The sequence below is a fragment of the Equus caballus genome, chromosome 9, assembly GCF_041296265.1.
Source record: "Equus caballus isolate H_3958 breed thoroughbred chromosome 9, TB-T2T, whole genome shotgun sequence".
Taxonomy (NCBI): domain Eukaryota; kingdom Metazoa; phylum Chordata; class Mammalia; order Perissodactyla; family Equidae; genus Equus; species Equus caballus.
Window position 1 is genome coordinate 75,606,353 of NC_091692.1, and position 21,522 is coordinate 75,627,874.

Genomic DNA, 21,522 nt, shown 5'->3' on the forward strand with positions numbered 1-21,522 from the left:
GACAATGACAAAATTGCCTAATGACACATTTCCCAGAATGTATCCTGTGGTTAAGCAACACATGACTGGGCATAAACAAAATAAGAAGTTCAACAAAGATACAGAAGTCATAGAAAGAAACCAAACAGAAATTCTAGAGCTGAAGAACATAATGACTAAACTGAAAATGCAATAGAGGTCTTCAACAGCAGACTGGATCAATCATAAGAAAATATCAGCAAATCTAAAAGGATGTCATTTGAAATTATTCAGTCCAAACAAAAAGAAAAAAGAATGAAGAAATGTGAGGAAACCCTACTGGACTTGTGGGAAAACATCAAGTGAACCGACATACATATTATGGGATTCCAAGAAGGTAAAGAAAAAGAGAAAGGAGCAGAAAGCTTATTTAAAAAGATAATGGCTGAAAACGTCCCAAATCTGAGGAGGGAAATGGCCATTTGGATTCTTGAAGCACAAAGATCCCCAAATAGGTTGACTCTAAAGAAGTCTACAATGAGAAACATTATAATTAAATTGTCAAAAGTCAAAGACAAAGAGAGAATTTTGAAAGCAGCAAGAGGAAAATGACTAGTCACATACAAAGAAATCCCCATAAGACTATCAGCGGATTTCTCAGAAGAAATCCTGTAGGCTAGGAAAGAATGGGATGATATATTCAAAGTGCTGAAAGAAACTAACTGCCAACCAAGAGTACTCTTCCCAGCAACACTCTCTTTTAAAAATGAAAGAGTAATAAAGACTTTCCTAGACAAACAGAAACTGAGGGAGTTCATCACCACTAGACCTGCCTTACAAGAAGTGCTCAAGGGAGTTCTTCAAGTTGAAACAAAGGGACACTAAACAACAGCATGAAGGCATATGAAAATGTAAATCTTACTGGTAAAGGTAAATATATAAACAAACACAGAATAATGTAATAGTGTAATGGTGTAATAGTGTAATGGTAGTATGTAAATCACTTTTAACCCTAACATTAAAATTAAAAGACACAAGTATTAAGAATAACTATAATCATAAAAATTTGTTAATGGACACACAATATAAAAAGAAGTAAATTCGGATATCAATAACATAAAGTATGTGTGTATAAAGTAAAAGTGCAGGGTTTTTGTATATAATTGAAGTTAAGTTGTTATCAGCTTAAAACAGACTGTTATAACAATCAGAAGTTGTATGAAAACCTTATGATAACAACAAAGAAAAAACTATAGATACAAAAATGATAAAGAGACAAGAATCAAAGTATAGCACAACAAAAATCATCATATCACAAAGGGAGACGGCCAGAGAGGAAGAACAAAAGAACTACAAAACAGACAGAAAAGTATTAACAAAATGACAATAGGAAGTCCTTACCTATCAATAATTACTTTCAATGTAAATGGATTAAACTCACCAATCAAAAGATATAGAGTGGCTGAATGAATTAAAAAACAAGATGTAATGATATGCTGTCTACAAGAAACTAACTTTAGATTTAAGGACACATATAGGCTTAAAGTGAAAAGTTAGAAAAAGATATTCCACGCAAATGATAACCAAAAGAGAGCAGAATGGTTATACTTATATCAGACAAAATAGACTTTAAGTCAAAAACTGTCACAAGAGACAGAAAGGTCATCACACAATGATAAAAAGGTCAATCAACAGAAAGATATAACAATTATAAATATATATACATTCAATATCAGAGTACCTAAATATATAAAGCAAACATTGACAGATCTGAAGGGAGAAATAAAAAGCAATACAATAATAGTAGCAGAACTGAACAACACAATAGACCAATGGACCTAACAGACATATAGGACATATTCTGAACACACGTCCTTCTCAAGTTCACATGGAACGTTTTTAGGATAGATCACATGCTATGTCACAAAACAAGTCTTAATAAATTTAAGAATACTGAAATCATTCTGAGTATCTTTTATGATCACAAAGGAATGAAACTAGATATAAAAAACAAAAGGAAAATGGAAAAATTCACAAACACATGGAAATGAAACAACACACTCTTGGACAACCAGTGGGTCAAAGAAGAAATCAAAAGGGAAATTGAGAAAATATCCTGACACAAATGAAAAAGGAATTACAACATATCAAAACTTAAGAGATGTGGCAAAAACAGTATACAGAGGGACATTGATAGCAATAAATGCCTACATTAAAAAAAGAAGAAATATCTCAGATAAAAAATCTAACTTTACACCTCAAGGAACTAGAAAAAGAACAAATTAAGCCCAAATTTAGCAAAAGAAAGGAAATAATAAAGATTAAGGCAAAAAAATTAAATAGCGAATAGAAAAACAATGGAAAAAAATCAATAAAACTATTGAAAAGTTGTTTTTTTTTTAAAAGATAAACAAAGTCAACAAACTCTTAGCTAGACTAAGAAAAAAATGAGAGAAGACTAAGGTAAATAAACCAGGGATTGAAGAGACATTACAACTGATACCACAGAAATAAAAAAGATCATAAGCGACTATTATGAACAATTATATACCAAAAAATTGGACAACCTAGAAGAAATGGATGAGTTTGTAGAAACATACAACCCAACAAAACTGAATTAAGAAGAAATAGAAAGCTTGAACAGATCGATAACAAATATGGAGATTGAATTTGTAATCAGACACCTCCCAACAAAGAAAAGCCCAGTACCAGATGGCTTTAAAGGTGAATTCTACCAAATATTTAAAGATGAATTAATATCAATCCTTCTTAAACTCTTACAAAATATAGACGAAGAGGGAACACTTCCAAACTCATTTTATGAAGTCAGCATCATCCCGATATCAAAACCAGACAAAGGCATGACAAAAAAGAAAATTACAGGCCAATATCTGTGATAAAAATGGAATCAAAAATCCTAAACAAAATATTATCCAACCGAATTCAACAGCACTTTAAAAGGATTATATACCATGATCAAGTAGATTTATCCTGGGATGAAAGGACGATTCAAAATATGCAAATCAATCAATATGATACACCACATTAACACAATGAAGGACAAAAATCACATGATCATTTCAATAGATGCAGAAAAAGCATTTGACAGAATTCAAAACTCTTCCACGATAAAAGCTCTTGACAAATCAGGTATTAGAAGGAACTTACCTGACCATAATAAAGGCCATATGTGAAAGGCCTACAGGGAGCATAATACTCAATGGTGAAAAAGTGAAAGCTTTTCCTGTAGGATTTGGAAAAAGGAAAGTGTGCCCACTTTCACCACTTCTATTCAACATCATACTGGAAGTCCTGGCCAGAGAAATTAGACAAAAAAGGAAGAAAAAAAATTATCCAAATTGGAAAGGAAGAACTAAAATTATCTTTGTTTGCAGATGGCATGATCTTACATGTAGAAAACCCTAAAGCCTCACACACAAAAACACCTGTTAGAATTAATAAATGGATTCAGTAAAGTTGCAGGATAAAAAAATTAATATACAAAAATCAGTTATGTCTCCATACAATAGCAATAAATTATCTGAAAAAGAAATTTAGAAGACAATCCCATTTTCAATAGCACCAAAAAGAATAAAATACTTAGGAATAAACTTAACCAAGGAGGTGAAATATACGTACACTGAAAAGTATAAAACATTGATGAAAGATAATAAGAGACACAAACAAATGGAAAGACATTCTTTGTTCATGGATTGGAAGAATTAGTATTGTTAAAATGTCCATACTACCCAAAGTGATCTACAGACTCAATGCACTTCTTATCAAAATCCCAATGGCATTTTTTACAGAAATAGAAAAAAAAATTCTAAAATTCATATAGAACCACAAAAGATCCCAAATAGCCAAAGCAATCCTGAAAAAGAAGAACAAAGTTGGAGGCATCATATTTCTTGATTTCAAAATATATTGTAAAGCTACAGCAATCAAAACAGTATGGTACTGGCATAAAAACAGACATACAGATCAATGGAACAGATAGACAGGCCAGAAATAAACATGCATATACCATCAACTAATCTTTGACAAGGGTGCCAGGAATACACCATTGAGAAAGAACAGACTCTTTAATAAACGGTGCTGGGATAACTGTATATCCACATGCAAAAGAATGAAATTGGACCCTCATCTTACACCCTACACAAAACTCAACTCAAAATGGACTAAGACTTAAGTGTAAGACCCGAAACTGTAAAACTCATAAAGGAAAACATAGAGAAAAAGCTTCTTGACATTAGTCTTGGAAAAGATTTCTTGGATATGACACCAGAAACATAGGCAACAAAAAGAAAAATAGACAGGTGGGGATACAACAAACTGAAAAACTTCTGCACAGCAAAGGAAACAATAAGCAATGTGTAAAGACAACCTATGGAATGGGAAAAAATATTTGCAATCTATACATCTGATAAAGGGTTAATATTCAAAATACATAAGGAACTCCTACAACTCTATAGCAAAAATCTAAATAACCTGATTAAAAAATGGATAAAGGACCTAAATAGACATTTCTTCAAAGAAGACATTCAAATGGCCAACAAATATATGAAAATGTACTCAACATCACTAATTATCAAGGAAATGCAAATAAAACCCATAATGAGATAGCACCTCATACCTTTTAGAATGGCTATTATCAAAAAAAAAAAAAAAAGAAAAAATGATAAGTTTTGGCAGGGGTTGAGAGAAAAGGGAACATTTGTGCACTGTTGGTGGGAATATAAATTGGTACAGCCATTAGGGAAAACAGTATGGAAGTATGTCAAAAAAGTAAAAATAGAATGACCATATGATCCAGCAATCCAACTTCTGAGTATATATCCAAAGACATTGAAATCAAGATCTCAGAGATATATCTGCATCCCCATGTTCTCTGCAGCATTATTCACAATAGCCAAGGCATGGCAGCAACCTTTATGTCCATCAAGAGATGAATGGATAAAAACAATGTACTGTATATATATATATATACACACACACACACACACACACACATGCAATGGAATATTATTCAGCCATGAGAAAGAAGGAAATCCTGCCATTGGTGACAACGTGGATGAACCTGGAGGACATCATGCTAAGTGAAATAAGTCAGACACAGAAGGACAAATTCTACGTGATACCTCTTACGTTAGGAATTTAAAAGTCAAACTCATAAAAGCAGAGAGTAGAATAGTGGTTGCCAGGGGCTGGAGGGAGGGGAAATGGGGAAGTATTAATTAAAGTATCAGAGTTTCAGTTATATAAGATGAATATGTCCTAGAGATCTAATGTACAGCATAGAGCCTAGAGTTAACAATTCTGTATTGTATACTGAAACATTTGCTAAGAGGGTAGATCTTATGTTAAATGTCCTTATAACAACTAATAATAATAAATAGAGAGGAAAGAGGAAACTTTTGGAGGTGATGGATAGGTTTATGGCACAGATTGTGATGATGGTTTCATGAGTGTATACCTTTCTCCAAACTCATCAAGTTGTATACATTAAATACGTACAGCTTTTTGTATGTCAATCACACCTTAATAAAGTCTTTATTTTTTAACCAAAAAAAAAAAAAAACCAGTTAAAAAAACTCTACATGCTTAAAATAACAAAATTGTTTTTATTTCAAAATTTCTGTGTTCAGGAATCTGTGGTGTAGCTTAGCTGGGTCCTCTGCCTAAAGGTCTCTCAGGTGGATGCAACCAAGGTCTTGGATGGGGCTGCAGTGTCATCTGAAGGCTTGACTGGGAGAGGATTCTCACTGAACCTCACTCACAAGGTTGTGCCAAGACTCTATTCCTCATGAGCTACTAGACTGGGGGCTTCAGTTCCACACTGACTACTGTCCAGTGGCCTCCCTCCATTCCTTGCTATGTGGGACTCTCCATAGGTCAGCTCATGGCATAGCAGTTGGCTTCCTTCAGAACAAGCGAGCAAGAAAGCAAGAAAGCGTGAGCAAAACAAAACTCACAGTCTTTTTGTAACATAATCTCAGAAGCGACAGGGGGCCAGTTTAGAGGCTGCCTACTTCAAATAGTAAAAATGTTTCTGGCACTTACCACCAGTTCAATTTAACTCTGCGTCATCAGTCACAAAAGGAATGCATTTGTTAACATATTTTTCTGCTTGGGTGCTCTTTGAACAGTGCATTGCATTAAGTAGAGTTCAACAAACATATGCTGATTGACTGGATAACATTTCAATTTTACTGAAAAGAAAGTCCAATCTTAAAAGAAGGTAGTAATGTTCTCCAGCAGATATTGCTTCCTGAGTACCTGTAACTATTTTCCGAATTGAAATTGCCAAAGAAAATAGCTAACTTGTGTATCTTATGTTAAAACACAAATCTATTTATTGGAGTGGGTATCAAAGTTGCTGTTTAGACAAATTTGACATTTCTTTTATTTCTCAAAACTCAAATATCACAGTACACAAAAGGCTCTGAAGAAAAGTGCCATAAGTTGTCTTGTTTCTATACTTTTCTGGTGTCATGTTTAGTTGAATCTTAGAAGAAGGCTGTAATTGAAACGTCTTCAAGATACAGAGCATGACGACAAGATAAACAGTCAAAACTATATTAAAAGAAACATATCCCTTTTTATATCTGGTGTGGAAATGAAGCTGTGATGTTCTTCTCAGACTGCAAACTGACAGTCTAAAATTATACAGTATCCTGCATGTGCCTTTTATATATTCTCTGTCAATAAAAAACAGTTACTGTTATCTACATTTCATGTATGACTTTCATAACTCATTTAAACTCATCTAGTAAAAGAGCAAATGTGTTTGGATAGTTACTAGAAAGGTTTGGTACCTTCCAACAACTACATTTTTCTTGTTGGAGGCAAATAAGCATCCAGAGATCTTATCATAGAAATATCTCAGTAAAACTTCAATTTACCAGAACTCTCAGTCCTCTGGATGCGTACTTCCGCACTCTACTTTTAAGAAAAGGAAATAAGCCAAAGGGAAAATTGGACATCAGGGCTTTCAAAAAAAACCCACAAACACTAATTTCCTTGGATTACTATATATGTTTGTTTCTCACTCAAACTGCACCGCCCCCCCCCCCCCCCCATAACAGGCCAGCCTCTTCTCTGCTCCATGATATCTCCATCCTAGGACCCAGCATGAAGGAGCTGTCTGCCCTGGCACACTGCTGGAAAAGAGAAGAGGATGGATTGTGTGACAGAACCTAAATATTTCTCTGAGAAATCACGTATCCCTTTGCTCACAGTTCATTGGCTTAAGCAAGTCCTATGGCCAAGCCTGAGGTCAGTCGAGTGGAGAAATACAATCTTCCCAATGCAAGAGGCAGAGAATATTTTGAACAATAATATAACTCACCTTACACACTTAAAGGATGTGATCGAGATGATTATACTGGTTCCGTGTGATTACTGACAATTTAAAATGGTCATCCAGGGGCCGGCCCAGTGGTGTAGTGGTTGAGTTAGTGTGCTCTGCTTCGGTGGCCTGGGGTTCATGGGTTCGGATCCCAGGTGCAGACCTGGCACTGCTCATCAAGCATCCTACATAAAGTAGAGGAAGATTAGCACAGCTGTTAGCTCAGGGCCAATCTTCCTCACACACACACTAAATAAATAAAATGGTCATTCAACCCACTGGAAGGGGCATTTTTCAGCCTGGTTTCACTGTTTTAGTTCAGACCTGACTCAGTTTCCCTTGCAATCCTAATTCTCCTGTATCTTTTAGACACATAGCACTGTGATGTTCACTGATGCAATGTTCAGAAACGTGTCCCTGTGGTAAGAACCCCAATCATCCCTTATGTGAGAATCAAGAAGCACAATTACGGAGAGCCTATTGGCTCAGTGCCCTCCTGGGGGCTTTAGTCAATCTACTCAGCAAGTGAGTGAGGAGGAAGATAATTCTCATTTTACTTGTGAACAAACTGACCCAGAGAGTTTACACAAAGTCACATGGCCAGCAAGGGGTGAAGCTGGAATTTGAAATCACCGTTTTGAACTCAGAATTCTGGCAAATTAAGCTAGAAGGACAATGACTACATTTTGGACATTCCACAAGCAAAAAGGAATTTTTGCCAACCATTCATTAGCCAGAAAACAAAATGACCATGTTCCCCACAGACTCTTCCATGGCTCAAACCACTAAGCTGTTCACTGAAAAAATTAGAGTAGTATTTGTTTCTTTTTGCACAAAGCACTGGGAACACACAGAGCACATTGTCTAAAAGCATAATTGTTCAGAGTGGATGGCTGAAGAGGAAGCAAAAGATCTAAGATCCCAAAGCACAGCTAAAGAACACGTAAAGAGTCCAGATCCGGGTTTCCCAGGGAAAGGTGAACAGACAGGAAAAAAAAAAAGAAATTAGTTGCAACAAAGGTACATATTAACTGATGAATTTATTTAAGGGATTTAGAGAGGAGAGTAGGCATTTAATAGGAATTTCAGACTTTTGTTTTGCTGTTGTTCTGCATGAATTAGGAATACTGTCTGTGCATTCAACTCCCTTTTAGTGTTCAAAACAATTGAGAGGTAGCCTTCTTATGTTATCTTCTGGGAGTTTTACAGTTTTGATCACTTGGGTCTATGATCATTTAGGTCTATTACCCATTTTGAGTTAATTTTTGTGAAGGGTGGAAGTATGTCTGTGTCTAGATTCATTTTTTTGCACGTGGATGTCCAGTTGTCCAAGTACTATTGATATCAAATCTGAAGTGAGTTCACTCACCCGTTACACAGCAAGCCAATCTCTGACACCGGGTGCAGTGGAAGAAAGCAGGAATTTTATTATTACACAGCACTGAGCAAGGAGAAAGGGCAGCTAATGCTGAAATCCCAAACTCCCCGAAAACCTAAAAGTAAGGGTTTTTACTTGGGGTTTTAGGTAGGGGAGGGGGAGCATATGACCTTGCTGGTCGGAGCTTTTCCACCACCCTGTGTTTGGCCTTGAGACTACTTGCAGAGAGGAAGAAGCCTGTGACCTTGCTAGTCAGCAGCTTTTCTACCAGCCTGTAACTGCTTTTCGGGAAGGGGAAGGGGGGGGGGTGGAGATAATGAATCCAGGTATTTCTCCTTGGCCATTTGTCTCCCTGGCTCCATGGCTGGACAGTGGATTCTGGAGCCAGGAAGCCGGGGAGTAAGCAGGGAAAGAGTGCTTTGGTTTTAACCCCATATATGTTGGGTTTAATGTAGGGAAATCAATATCAGGGCTGGTATCACTATTTGTAGAAAAGACTATGTTTTCTCCCTTGTGTTGTCTTTGCTCCTTTGTCAAAGATCAGTTGACTATATTTATGTGGATCTACTTCTGGGCTCTCTATTTGGTTTCATTGATCTATTTTTCCACTCTTGCCAATATCACACTGCCTTGGTTACTGTAGCTTTGTAGTAAGTCTTGTAGTCAGGTAGTGTCAGTCCTCCAATTTTGTTCTTCAAATTATATTGGCTATTCTGGGTATTCTGTCTCTCCATATAAACTTTAGAATTGTTTTATTGATATTTACAAAATAACTTGCTGAGATTTTGACTGGAACTCTACTGAGAACAACTGACATCTTGACAATATTGAGTCTTTCTATCCACGAACATGGAATAGCTCTCCATTTATTTAGTTCTGTTTTGATTTCTTTCAGCAGACTTTTCCTCATATAGATCCTGTACACATTTTGTTAGAGATATCTAACCATGTGTGTGATTCACCTTGCAAATAGATCCTCCAGCTGCAGTCACATCCAGCTTCAGGTGATTGCAGTTTTGGCCGACATTTGACTACAATGTCATGAAAGTCTTGGATCATAACCTAAGCTGTTCCCAAATTCTTGCCCATAGAAACTGTGAGAGATAATAAATGTTTATGAATTTATGTAAGGAGAGTTAGAGAGATTAGGCTTTTGCATAAGGAATTTCAGACTTTTGTTTTGCTGCTGTTCTGCATGAATTAGGAGTACGATCTGCACATTCAACTCCTTCTGGGGTTCAAAAGGCCTGAGAGAAGATGGCCTTGCTATAGGTAAGGGTGGCAGCAGGATGGCACTTGGGCTAGGAAAGAACTGGTCTAGGTAACTAGAATAAAGGAAATTCTAAGTTTTAACCTCCTTTAGCAGATTTTTAATGATTCTGCAACTATACATTGCCTAGTGTGGTATAGGGGAAAGAGCATACCTTGGAGCCATATAATCTGGAATCAAATCCCACTTTAGCCATGTCTACTACATGACCTTAGGTAAGTCTCTTAACTTCGTTGAACCTCAGGATCCCATCTGAAAAAAAAAAAAAAACACAAAAAACAGGATAATTGTGATGATTAAATGGTATACCTATCTATACCTGTACTGATATCTATATTTATGTCTATAGCTATAAATATATCTATATCTGCATCTGGACTTGTATCTATGTCTATGTTTATCTATCTATGTCTATGTTTATCTATCTAGTGCTTAAGAGGTGCTCTATGAATGTTAAGTGCCTTCTCCCCTGCTGTATTAATCAATTTATTAATTTAACTAAGATTTACTAAGTGTTTGTTTCAAGCCAGCATTATGCTAGTTTCTGGCGATGATGAAAAGGTGATTAAGTCTGAGACACTGTCCTTGAGAAGCTAATAGGAGAAACGGACATACAGACCACATGATTCCAGGTACGACACGGTTTGACAGTTAGCTGAGACTGCTGGGTTCAGGCACTGTCAGCTTGTTGGACTTGTGGTTGATGACCTGACCTGTCATTGAATCACATAATCCACTAAGGGGTTTCCTTTAGGGTTTTAATAGTGTAAGTTGCCTGGTAACAAATTCTAATTTTCTTTTATGTCAAAACATCTTTATTTCACTTTTGAGGAATATTTTGTCTGTATATAGAAGTCTGCATTAAAATTTTCTTTCTAAATCTAAAAATATATTGCCCTAATATTTCCTGGTCTTCACTTTTTCCTGACAGGAAGTCAGCAGTTCTTTGAATCACTGTTTACATATATGTAAGGTATCATTTTTTTCCTGTGGCCGTTTAAGAAATAGGTCTCTGCAAATGTTTTGATACTCCTTACTTTAAGAGGTGGAGCCTAATTCCCCTCCCCTTGAATGTGGTCCAGACTTAGAGGCTGGATTCTAATGAACAGAATATGATGGAAGTAATGCTGTGTGACTCCCAAGACTAGGTCATAAAAATGTAGCTCAGAGCTCATATAAGGAGCTTCTATTTGGCTCTCTCTCTCTGTCTTGTTCAGAGGGAGGTTGCCCACTATATCACAAAGACCCTCAAGCAGTCTAAGTGAAGGATCCACATGGAGAGGAACTGAGGCCTCCCACCACCAGTGCCAACTGCAAGCCACGTGAATGATTCCCTTGCAAATAGATGCTCCAGCTGCAGTCACATCCAGCTTCAGGTGACTGCAGTTTTGACCGACATTGGACGACAATGTCATGAAAGTCCTGGACCATAACCTAAGCTGTTCCCAAATTCTTGCCCACAGAAACCGTGAGAGATGTTTATTGTTGTTTTAAGCCACTAAAATTTGGGGTTATTTGTTAGGCAGCAATGGATAACTCATACATTTCCTAACTCAAACGTCTCTTCACGTTAGAGTCACTCTAATTCCCTAATGCTTCAATCCACTTTGTGTGCGTAAAAGAAAAAAAATATCGTAAAATCCAAGATGCAGCACCCCTGAAAAAACGTCTATGGAAGAAAATTAGTCATCTGTGGTAAAACCAGTCTGTTTTAAAACACCATTTTGTCTCTCTGGTTCACTTTGCAGCCTGAGCACCTTGTATACTACTTGGTATGTAATAAGACATTAAATAAATATTGCTTTATGAATGACCAAACAATTTGCTCCTCCAGGCTCTAAGCTTCTGGATGGCAAAAAGAGTGCCTTATTCATCCTTATATCTCCCTCACACGGTACAATGCTTAACACTGAACACACACCATTCGTTATTTGTTGAATTAAATCAAACTTAACTGAAATTCTTGTTGAAGTTAATGATCTGGAAACACAAGTGAAAAATCATGGCAGAAAACTCATTTTAAACATTTATACTGCACATTGACTAATGCTGATTTTCAAGCCCCACCAACTATCACTCAAAAAAACTAGCAAAAACCCCCAAAATTCTAAACGTATACCTGAGGTTCCTAGTAGGCCATATGGGTTTTCATAATTTCTACCAATAGAACACATCTTCAAATGTTTCTAGAGAATCTTTATGAAACAGTATACAATGATGGGTTTTGTGCTCAGGTTGTAAACTGTTGTAAGGTGTTGAATTTGGCAGATTATCTGCAAGGCTTGGTAACCTGTTTTCCTCCTTATCCAATTGAGCCTTGAGCCATTTCATTAGAGCTGAATTTTATGAGCACAGGGAGTTTGAACACTCACTCATGCAACACGTAAATTGAGAAACTTCCTTTTCTCTTTGGGAGGTAGTGTGCATCCAGGGTATGTCCCCGTGGTTTGGAGCACTGACTTCCCAGGTGCAAATCCTCAGACAATCACTTACCAGTTTTGTGATCTTTGGCACACAGCATAACCTCTACCTTAGTTTCCTCATCTGTACAATGCAGAAACTAACAGCACCCACCTCACAGGGTTGTTAAGATAAAATGGGTTAATACTTGAAAAGTGCCTGGCACATAGTAAGCACTAATAAAAAGTAGCTCTTTTGCCTTCGACGCCTGTCACAGACCTGGAACACTGCAGGTGACTTGTAAATCTTTACTGAACTAATGAATAACTCTAAGATGAGAGTACTGAATAAGCATCTCTGCCACCTTTTTTGGCGATGGGGGAGGGATGTAATTGCATTCTCCGATCACACACGTTTTTTTTACTCCTTTTCAGAAATTCTCCATTAGATCAAAAAGAGGCAGCTGATTGTGTTTATCGATAGAGGATATACACGTAATACTGGCACACGTTTACATTTACACTGAATTGGGAATTATAAAACAACACACTTTCGGGTAAGAGGAATTTTTATTTTTCATTTGAGCCCCATCATAAATGTCAAAGTGGCAGAAAGGATCAAGTATAGAGGGGAGCACGAAGTTTCTGAATCCCAAGCACCTTCTGCACTGCTGGGCTTATGGAAAAACCATTTTTTTCTAACTCACCAACAGGGCCAACCTTCTCCCACTTGACTGGGGGAACACCTGAGAGAGGTAAGGGGCCTAATTAGACCGTATATCCCCAACACTTGCCACAGTGCCTGGCAGATGGTAGAAAGTAACAAAAAACTTATTTTAAAGAGATAAAGTATTAAATAATCAAGGCAACCGGACAAATATTTGTGACAAAATATTCTACCTTTGGTCTCAAACCTTGCATCTGTACCTCAACTTCCACCTACTGGTTGGGCCCAAGCCTTCCCCTTAGAATGACACTGCAAGGAGCAGGAAAAGTGATCCAGTTGAAACTTTTCAGAGTGATGGGAACTACCTCCTTCGTTTGTTGCTAAAGAACGGAAGAAGGAGGGAGACGAGGCTGGGAGACAGGGAGCGCCTCCGAGTGGCGGAGCAATAGCCGCGTCCCACTTGGCGGGGGTCCCGCCAGTTCCGCTAGTTGTCCCCGCCTCTGCCCTTCCCCCCGGGAATTCTAGCCCCGGGAAACAAGGCGCTGGCGATACATGCCTGGAAGGCTGGCACCGGCATCTCTCAGATGGGCCCAGGGCGTCCCGCCGCCGCCGAAACAGAGCTTCCCGCGGGCCCCGCAGAGTCCCAGGCAGGGCCGGGATCTGGCCCCCAGCCCCGCGTCACGCGCGCGGCTTCCCCGGGGGCGGCCAGAGCGTGCGCGTGCCGGAGGAGGCCCCCGCCGCCCGCCAGCTGCTGGAAGACCTCAGGCGGCGGCTGGCGAGCGCCTTCCAGCGGGCGGCGGCGCGCGAGCAGCAGAGCCGGGCGTGCTTCGAGGGCGCACTGGGCCGGCTGAGCGCCGAGCTGGTGAGCGCGCGCTGGGGGCGGCCAGCTCCGGGGCTGCCCTCCGCTTGGTCCTGGCTCCTGCTCCAGAGCCGGGGCTGCGTGGCCCACCTCAAGACTTGAGGGGCGGAGAGGAGCTGTTCCCAGGGAGGGAGAGTATGAGAGCGTGCAGCGAGGAGGAGCTGGGCCATCGATCTTCCCGGGAAGGCCAGCTAACATCCCGACAGGATGCTGACGCCGCCACCTCCCCAGCAGCATCTGGGAAGGAAGGGGTCCTGCGGCACCCGCGGTGCTGGCGCCTGTGGGGAGCTGAGTCTACTAGTGACGCGCCCAAGACTCCAATAACCCTTTTCCAGTTTGTTCTCTATCTTTCCACCCTATAGAAAGTTGCCTCTAGGGAACTCTTAGTATGTGTATGTATGGCGTGTGGTGGAGGAAATTTCAATGAAATAAACTCTCTCATAGGATCGATGGAGCAAGTCTATCAGCAACCCTTTCTTTTATTCCGAAAGTTTTAGTCTTATCTTTCCCCTTGTGAAGATTTCAGAAAACAGGAAATAACAAGCTATTTTTTACAATAAGATATTTTGTCTCTTTTAAACATTAGGCAGGTTAGGTCCAAATGTTAAACTGGAGGGAATGCATAGGTAAAGATTTTAGATCACCGTTTTTTAATCTAAATAATTTCCAAATAGATAAAATTAGAACAGGACAAAATGAAGAAGAGCCATTCAAAGTTTAAAATGGTGCTGCCCATGCACGTGTATAACAGATTTAACTTGGAAAATTTTGCTCTTTTTCATTGAATACAGATAAAATATTAACCACGACTTTAGAACTGATTCAGCCCTCAGTAAATTGTCTGATTTAAGAACCTTAGAATATTTATCTTGTTTCGGAGTTTGAGATGGGCAATAAGGGCAAAAATGTAATTTTATCCGTGTTAATTTGAATTTGACAAGGGATGAATTATCTCTGACGCAACCATATTGAGGAAACATGTGGTTTTCTTCTGGCATCTGAGCAGTTCGATAGCGGAGAGCCGTCCTTAGCGGAGATACAGCCTGGAGGGGTGTGCTGGGGGTCAGCACCTCAAACTGGAAGGCTGAGACCTGGCTCAGCCATCTCTGTGCTGCTGACCTGGGATGTCACTACCCTCTCTGTGCCTCAGTTGACTCCTTTTTAAATCAAATGAAGAGATTATGTAGAATAAACTCTGAGACACCTTCCAACCATTCTAACAAGTCATTTTACAAGTAGGAGTTTTAGGCAAGCAATACCTATTGGGGTGGGGAGGAGGTGGAGAATACGATTGCAAACAGATGAGAGTTCATATCCCAGCGTTAACGTTTAAAGGCTCTCCTAACTTAACTGGCTGTACCACTTTAGGAATGCTAATTAGCAAGTTTGAGTTTCAGTTTACTCATCTGTAAACTGGTGATAATAATCTCATAGGATTGCTCTAAGGATTAAATGAGATAATGTTACATAAAATTCCTGGAACATAGGCACTATTCAGTGGCTCTTTTTATGATGATAATTATTTTTATAGACCTTGGAGACTCATTGTCCGAAAAAAATGACATATACACTGGTATCAAAGATCCAGGGTTTTTCTGGAAAGGAGCCAGAGAATTTCATACTTACACAGATACTGTGTCCCTGGGCTCCAGACCATGGTTAACATCTCGACCAACTAGTTCACCAATGTGTGTGACTTGTCTTGAGAAAAAGGCAGAAGAGTGTAGATGCTTTAGCTTAACATGCTCAATGCTAGAAGAAGTGGTTTCTGATAATGGGCCGTTAACCAGATTTCTATGGGAATTGGCATACATCCCTGCAGATATGTGCACATATCATAAGTTAGGGTCATATTTGTGTAAGGAATAATGTTGAACAGGTTCAATTAACTAGAGACATGCTGCTATTTATATTATTTTTGCTATTATTTGTTGTTTGAATTGGTCTTCTCAGTGGGATGTATTGATTTCCAGGGTCTGTGAATGGATTTCATTTTCATTCATATATATCTAAAATTGTATGCAAAATTTTGTAGGTGCATAAAGTGCGTTTTTTTCAGAGAGGGTTATAGCTTTCATCAGATTCTCAAAGGGATCCATGATGAAAGAAAAGTTAAGGGCCTATTAGTGTTTGAATTTCATAAATAGGTGTGAATTACACACACTCACTTTACTTAGGTGGTGAGCCATCATGAATAATTTTACTCCTTGATTCTTGGCATGAAAGGACAGGATGGATATTCATCAGTTCATGCATTCATTCATTCACTCAGTCTTCTAACAAACACACAGAGCACCGGCCATGTTTGTGCCCAGGCAGTGCACCCATTCTTGGGAATACAGTTATGAATACAAAACAAACTAAGCCGTCAATCATCAGTCTAGTGTAGTCTGTGTGCTATGAGAGGCACGTGTACAGAATCTTGTGGGAGCACAGATAAGGGGCGACAGGGAAGGGACTTCTAAGAAGAGCTGGCATTTGACTGGATTCAGCAGGTAAAGAGGTGCCAAAGGGCATCCTAAGCAGACGGGGCGGAAGGAGATGTGACGCAGCATGGAGTGTTTATTTGGGAAGAGGCAAGGTTTCTGACCACCGGCCGTGGGGGCTGGGGTGGGGAGAGTGCCAGGAAGTGAAGCTGGAAAAGCAGGGCAGGATTATAGTGCGTCTCTGCCACACTGGAGAGTTGAAGCTTCCTGTAGGCACGGTGCAGGGGCTTTTGGGGCTGGTTGTTGTGTCGTTACTGTTAATGTTTGTTTGCCGAATGCTCTATTTCTTATTCATTTCTAATTCTTGTTATCAGAGAAGTGGTTCTAGGTGCTGAAGAATGAAGAAAAATGTGCCAGAGGAAAAACGGAAAGAAAATTTTATCCAAAGACTTTATGTTGCAAATTGAGAGGGGATCATCAATATTTGCTTTTTACAACAGAACACCCTGGCTCGTCCTGGGTGTTTTCTTTGATGAGTTGATGAAGAGTTTTAAGCAGAGAGAACAGGGTGCTTATGAAGTGCATTAAACAAGATGATAATTGAAGAAATTTGTGAATAGTTGATTACTAGTTTTCAACTGTCATGCAGAGATGATGTTGGACTAAGCCTTGTTGGACTGCCTTCTAGGTAAACTACCCTAGAGATCTATTTTTTTAACACATGAAGACCTTCGCAATCTCCCACTGGAGGAGGGAATAAATCAGCCCTGCTATATAACAGATTTCACTCTAGAGTGAAACTTGTTAGATTGTGTAACTACACATAACTGTACACCTGCCTCTAAGGTGTTGTTAAATATTTTTGCTCGACAGGGAGACCATTTAAAGTCCTAAAAACTTGAAATAACAAGTAATCAAGTAAATGGGCCCAGGGCTCGAATGCTCAGGTGGCCCTGGGCAGTTACCCTGTAGCTAAGAAAACTCATACAGATAGATGATTTCATCACAGATCACATGCCGTTGCTTGAAAACAGCCTTCCGTGCACAGCAGGTTTTCATACGGACACCTTTGGGCATCAGCTATTTTTGTTTCCATTTCAAGGCCATTTCAAAAGCTATTTGTATATCCGATTTTACCTTGTCGTATAGAAAGTCTGTTTTATAGCCAGGCCAAACAGTCGGAACTGGAGAATAAGATGAGAAATACATCTTTCTTGATATCTTATTTTCCTTTCCTATAAAGTCCATATTTTTCTGGTGCAGAGAGCAGTTTCATTTGATCCATATCTCAGGCTAATAAAAGTCTTTATTCTTTTTCTAAGTTTTAGCTGGAAATGCATTTCCAAAATCGCCAACTGGTCAGAACTGTACTGGATTTAAACATGAAAATGCAGCAATTGAAAAAGGAGTATGAACTGGAAATTGCATCAAAATCTCAAAGCTCAGAAGATAATTCTCTGAATCGGGAATAAGGAAATGCACGCTTGAAGATCAGAACCCTAAAAATAACATAGACATCTCTGAAACAGTTCTGACAGTAACATCATGCATGCCTTGCATAAGATTTTAGGGGCAATTTGTAGGCCCAAACTTAGATGCCATGGGGAAGTGACAGAAAATGTCTAAGAGGGAAGAGATAGAAAATGATATATGACCAAGTTTTGGCCGAGAAGTGAAAAAAATATGTACTGAAGAATGCTTTAATGCCAATTTCTAGTATGCTATTTTGTGCCACCTTAACTTTCTGGCATTGCCTGAACTTTCGGAATCTGTGCATGTTTTTATTTTACTTGATTATTCTTGGCTTGTCTGTCCAGTTAGTTATTCTGTAGCTACCCCCCGCCCCCCACCACTAAGTATCCCACTATCCATCTCCCCACGGATATAGTCATGCAGATCAAGCCAGGTTGATCAGCTTGTCTCAGGAGTTTTTGAACTAGAACTAAGGGAGTAGATGAGTATTTCCTGATGGTAGAAACTGTGCAATAGCGGGGTTTGGAAGCTGCTGGTGGCCACCACGTGAGAAAGTGTGAGCTCTAATGAAGGAGGTTGAAACTGTACCGCTGGGAGGACAGAAAAAGACGGAAAGAACTGAACTTCCTTGTCCCTGGGGTCGAGCTGTCTAAAACCCCAGCCCTTGCTGTCATCTAGATATCTGAAAATACTCTAATAGCCTCCTAATAAAGTCTCCTTTTGCCTAAGTCAATTGAGTTGGACTTTTATGACTTGTACTCAAAAGATTCTTGACTAACACAATTCCTTTGTTTACGCTTTTAGGAGTTAAAATGGTTCTTGTTGAATTAGAATATCTACCTCTAAACCCTGAAAGTGCTGCCTTCTTAGTGCAGAGAATAAAGTTAAAAGATAGTTGCAGATCTCAGCAGTAGTTATAATGGTCATTATCTGTAAAAATAAAGATTAATTTATAAAATGTATGTAATTTGAATATTTAATTAACAATAAAGGTTAGTTCTTGAAGACAAAGGGGAACAGAAAGGACATGGTCTTCCTCTTAAAATAAATACAAGTCATTTTTTGTGTGTGAGGATTTAAGGATTACTGGGATCAAGTTTAGTTTGTCCTTAACTTTTTTCCCACTGTAAATGAATTATTCACAGCCCTTTGGTATTTAATTTCTTCCCTCTGTAAAACTGAGGTATTATTATGTCCAACTTACAGGACCTTGTCCATGAGCAGTTGGAGCATCCTGATATCTGACCACTGGATTTCTTGAGAAATTCTGCATATGAAGTCTTGGCTTATAAATATACAGACTGGTTTCTTAAATTATATTTGTAAAATAGATTTCCTGTATGTTTCTTCCCCAAAGTCATGGAAATTCTGAGGAAAGAGTTGGTGGAATTCCTTGTGATCTATTCTTTGGAAAAGATTCTACTTAAATACATTTTGGAGTGGACATTCTCAAATACATTTTTAAAGTCAATATTTATAAATTGTGCTTTTGTGTTTAGAAAATACTCAAGATGATTTATTTTATAAGCTCAATTCCTTACAGAATACAGAGAAGCTGACATTGGTTAGTATTCATGTGAATAATTCCATTATACTGATAATATACTCTATTGGGAATCAAAAGACAGAAACTTAAAAAGAGAATTTCTGAAAGTGGATTCATTGTTTTTCACTTTTTCAGACACACACACATACAAATGCCCACCAGTTATTATAAAGTATTTTGGCCATGACTTTTTTATCCCTATCTTTCAGTGATAAACTCTCCATCACTGTATCTTTCAGGAGTGACACATGCAGAAACAGAATAAGAAGCTCTTTGTTTCAAAAGTCTCTTATTTTTGGAAGCCCTAATCAGTGGAGTTGGCCTGTAATGTTAGCTGTAAATAGGGAAAATCAATGAGAGCTTGATATGTGGGATACTATTGTTATTAAATGTTTTTGCTTTGTTTCTCCACATAAAGTGAACTCTGCTCTCATGTGATATCCCTCCACTCCTCTTTATTTAAAGTAGCAGAGGCCAGATTGTTTTTGCCTCTGCAGTGGCACTCAGCTGCTTGTTCTTAGCTTGCTGGATTCTGGTCCTGTCGGCAGTGGCACATGGAAAGACAGCAAGGCCGCTTTTCTAAGGGATATGGGGTGTGCCTACAGTGGCTGCATTTCCCTTCTTTCCAGTGTTTAAATAAGCTAGAGCAACAGTATGACATTTTAAAGAAATAGGAGGTGGAAGAGACCAAACTACTGCCAGCTGGAGGAGAAAATGAGCAAATCATTGTAACCTAAATTATGCAACAGGGAAGCAGTAACTGGAAAAGCCAAAGAAAGAAGGATGTTCATACCAACAGTGGATAGAGAGGGCCAAGAGAAGAGAAACTAAAAAGGCAGTTTAGTGAGGAAAATATGGTGGTAAGCTTTTTCAAATGACACAATTTCTCACAGCTTTAATTATGGGGAGAAAAACCACTTTAGCAGGAAATGGGCTTTCGCTATATGGTACTTGTTTAGCACCTACCAGTGAAAGGGTGCCAAATTAATTATGACAATTAGGAGCATTGCACAGGTTGTTAGGCATTAATCCCTTTACAGGTGGCCTGGATGAATCCACAGTTTGTTTGGCTTGCCAAACTACCTCTGCTGTAACAGGTGCTCCTGGAACTCCCGCCTGGGGACAGATCGGAGTCCAATGAGGGTAAACCCATGATGGCTGAGCCTGCACCAGCGTAATTACAGGAATCCCATCTCCCCTGGTCCCTTCCCTGGCAGGGTACAGAGCCCCGGTGCAGCCATCAGCTCTGTTTATTTACCGCTGTAATCATTTCTGGAGTCCCTTCTGGCCTTAGCCTGGCACAAGGCCTTCCAGTGCCAGCTGCTTTCTCTCTTGTTGCTTTTATTGTTGCTCCTGCCACCACTATAACCGTCTCTCCTGCCTCTCGGCCATGTTATTAATGAGGGTTGGGGGAGGATTAGAAATAGGGTAGGTTTAGGGTTAAACCTATGCCACCCTGCCTACCTCTGGGCAATAGAACTCTGAGATCAATGCATACCTCTTATAGCAGCTCAAGCCAAGTACTGCTTCTCAGGGGCCGTGCACCTCTTGTTGCTTCCTGATGATGCCTCTGACGAATGCTAAGAGGCTCCACCTCTTCCTTAGGAGCAAGAGTGTCACCATCTTTCTCTGCTGGGACCAGTGCAGGAAGGACACATGGAATGTAATGAGAATGAAACTAGCAATGACATGAGCCACCACTCCTGTGCCAGGCGTTGTGCCCAGAACTCCATGTATATGAGCTTATTTAATCTTCACAATGATTTGTAGGCATGTGGACGATGTTTTTGGAATCATTTGGCCTTGGTACTTAGTCTTGGCTCTGCCACTTACCATCTATATGACCTAAAGCAAATTGCTTTAAATTCTTTAGGTGTGTCTCGAGAAGCTAGTGATGATGGTATCCATCTTATTTAAATCTTGAGGAGCCAAAGTGAGTTTGGGAGACTGAGTGAGTGGTGAAAGCTCTTCTACTTCCCATGTGTTTCTTTCTTTCATATCTTCAGATCTGCATGATCTTCCTACCCTTTTGGGCTCAGACCTTTCCTGTACGTCTTCCTTCATCACATCTTTATGTCTCTTTCACACTCTGCCATCTGGCTCTGTTATGATGTTGACTCTGAGTCCCCTCTATTGATGGATAAGTTGATTTGCCAAACTTGGGAGTAGGCACTGGGGAGATATGATGTCAACGG

General features: G+C 39.2%; 2 protein-coding genes across 3 annotated transcripts in view; one reads left to right on the forward strand and one right to left on the reverse strand.

Annotated features, from left to right (window-relative positions):
* Positions 1-13,715, reverse strand: part of RAD21 (RAD21 cohesin complex component) — a 79,111-nt gene extending 65,396 nt beyond the window's left edge. For both annotated transcript variants that reach the window (XM_070221745.1, XM_070221744.1), the window contains exons 1-3: positions 13,580-13,715; positions 10,112-10,209; positions 7,310-7,494 (exon numbers count right to left, since the gene is read on the reverse strand). The gene's annotated coding sequence lies outside the window, so the exon portion shown is untranslated. The remainder of the gene's footprint in view (positions 1-7,309; positions 7,495-10,111; positions 10,210-13,579) is intronic.
* On the forward strand, positions 13,537-18,514 carry LOC111774890 (proline-rich proteoglycan 2). The gene is made up of 2 exons (XM_070221746.1): positions 13,537-13,885; positions 17,631-18,514. Exons 1-2 carry the CDS (start codon positions 13,576-13,578, stop codon positions 17,720-17,722), a joined length of 402 nt encoding a protein of 133 aa, XP_070077847.1. The 5' UTR covers positions 13,537-13,575; the 3' UTR covers positions 17,723-18,514.
* Positions 18,515-21,522: the final 3,008 nt, after the last annotated feature.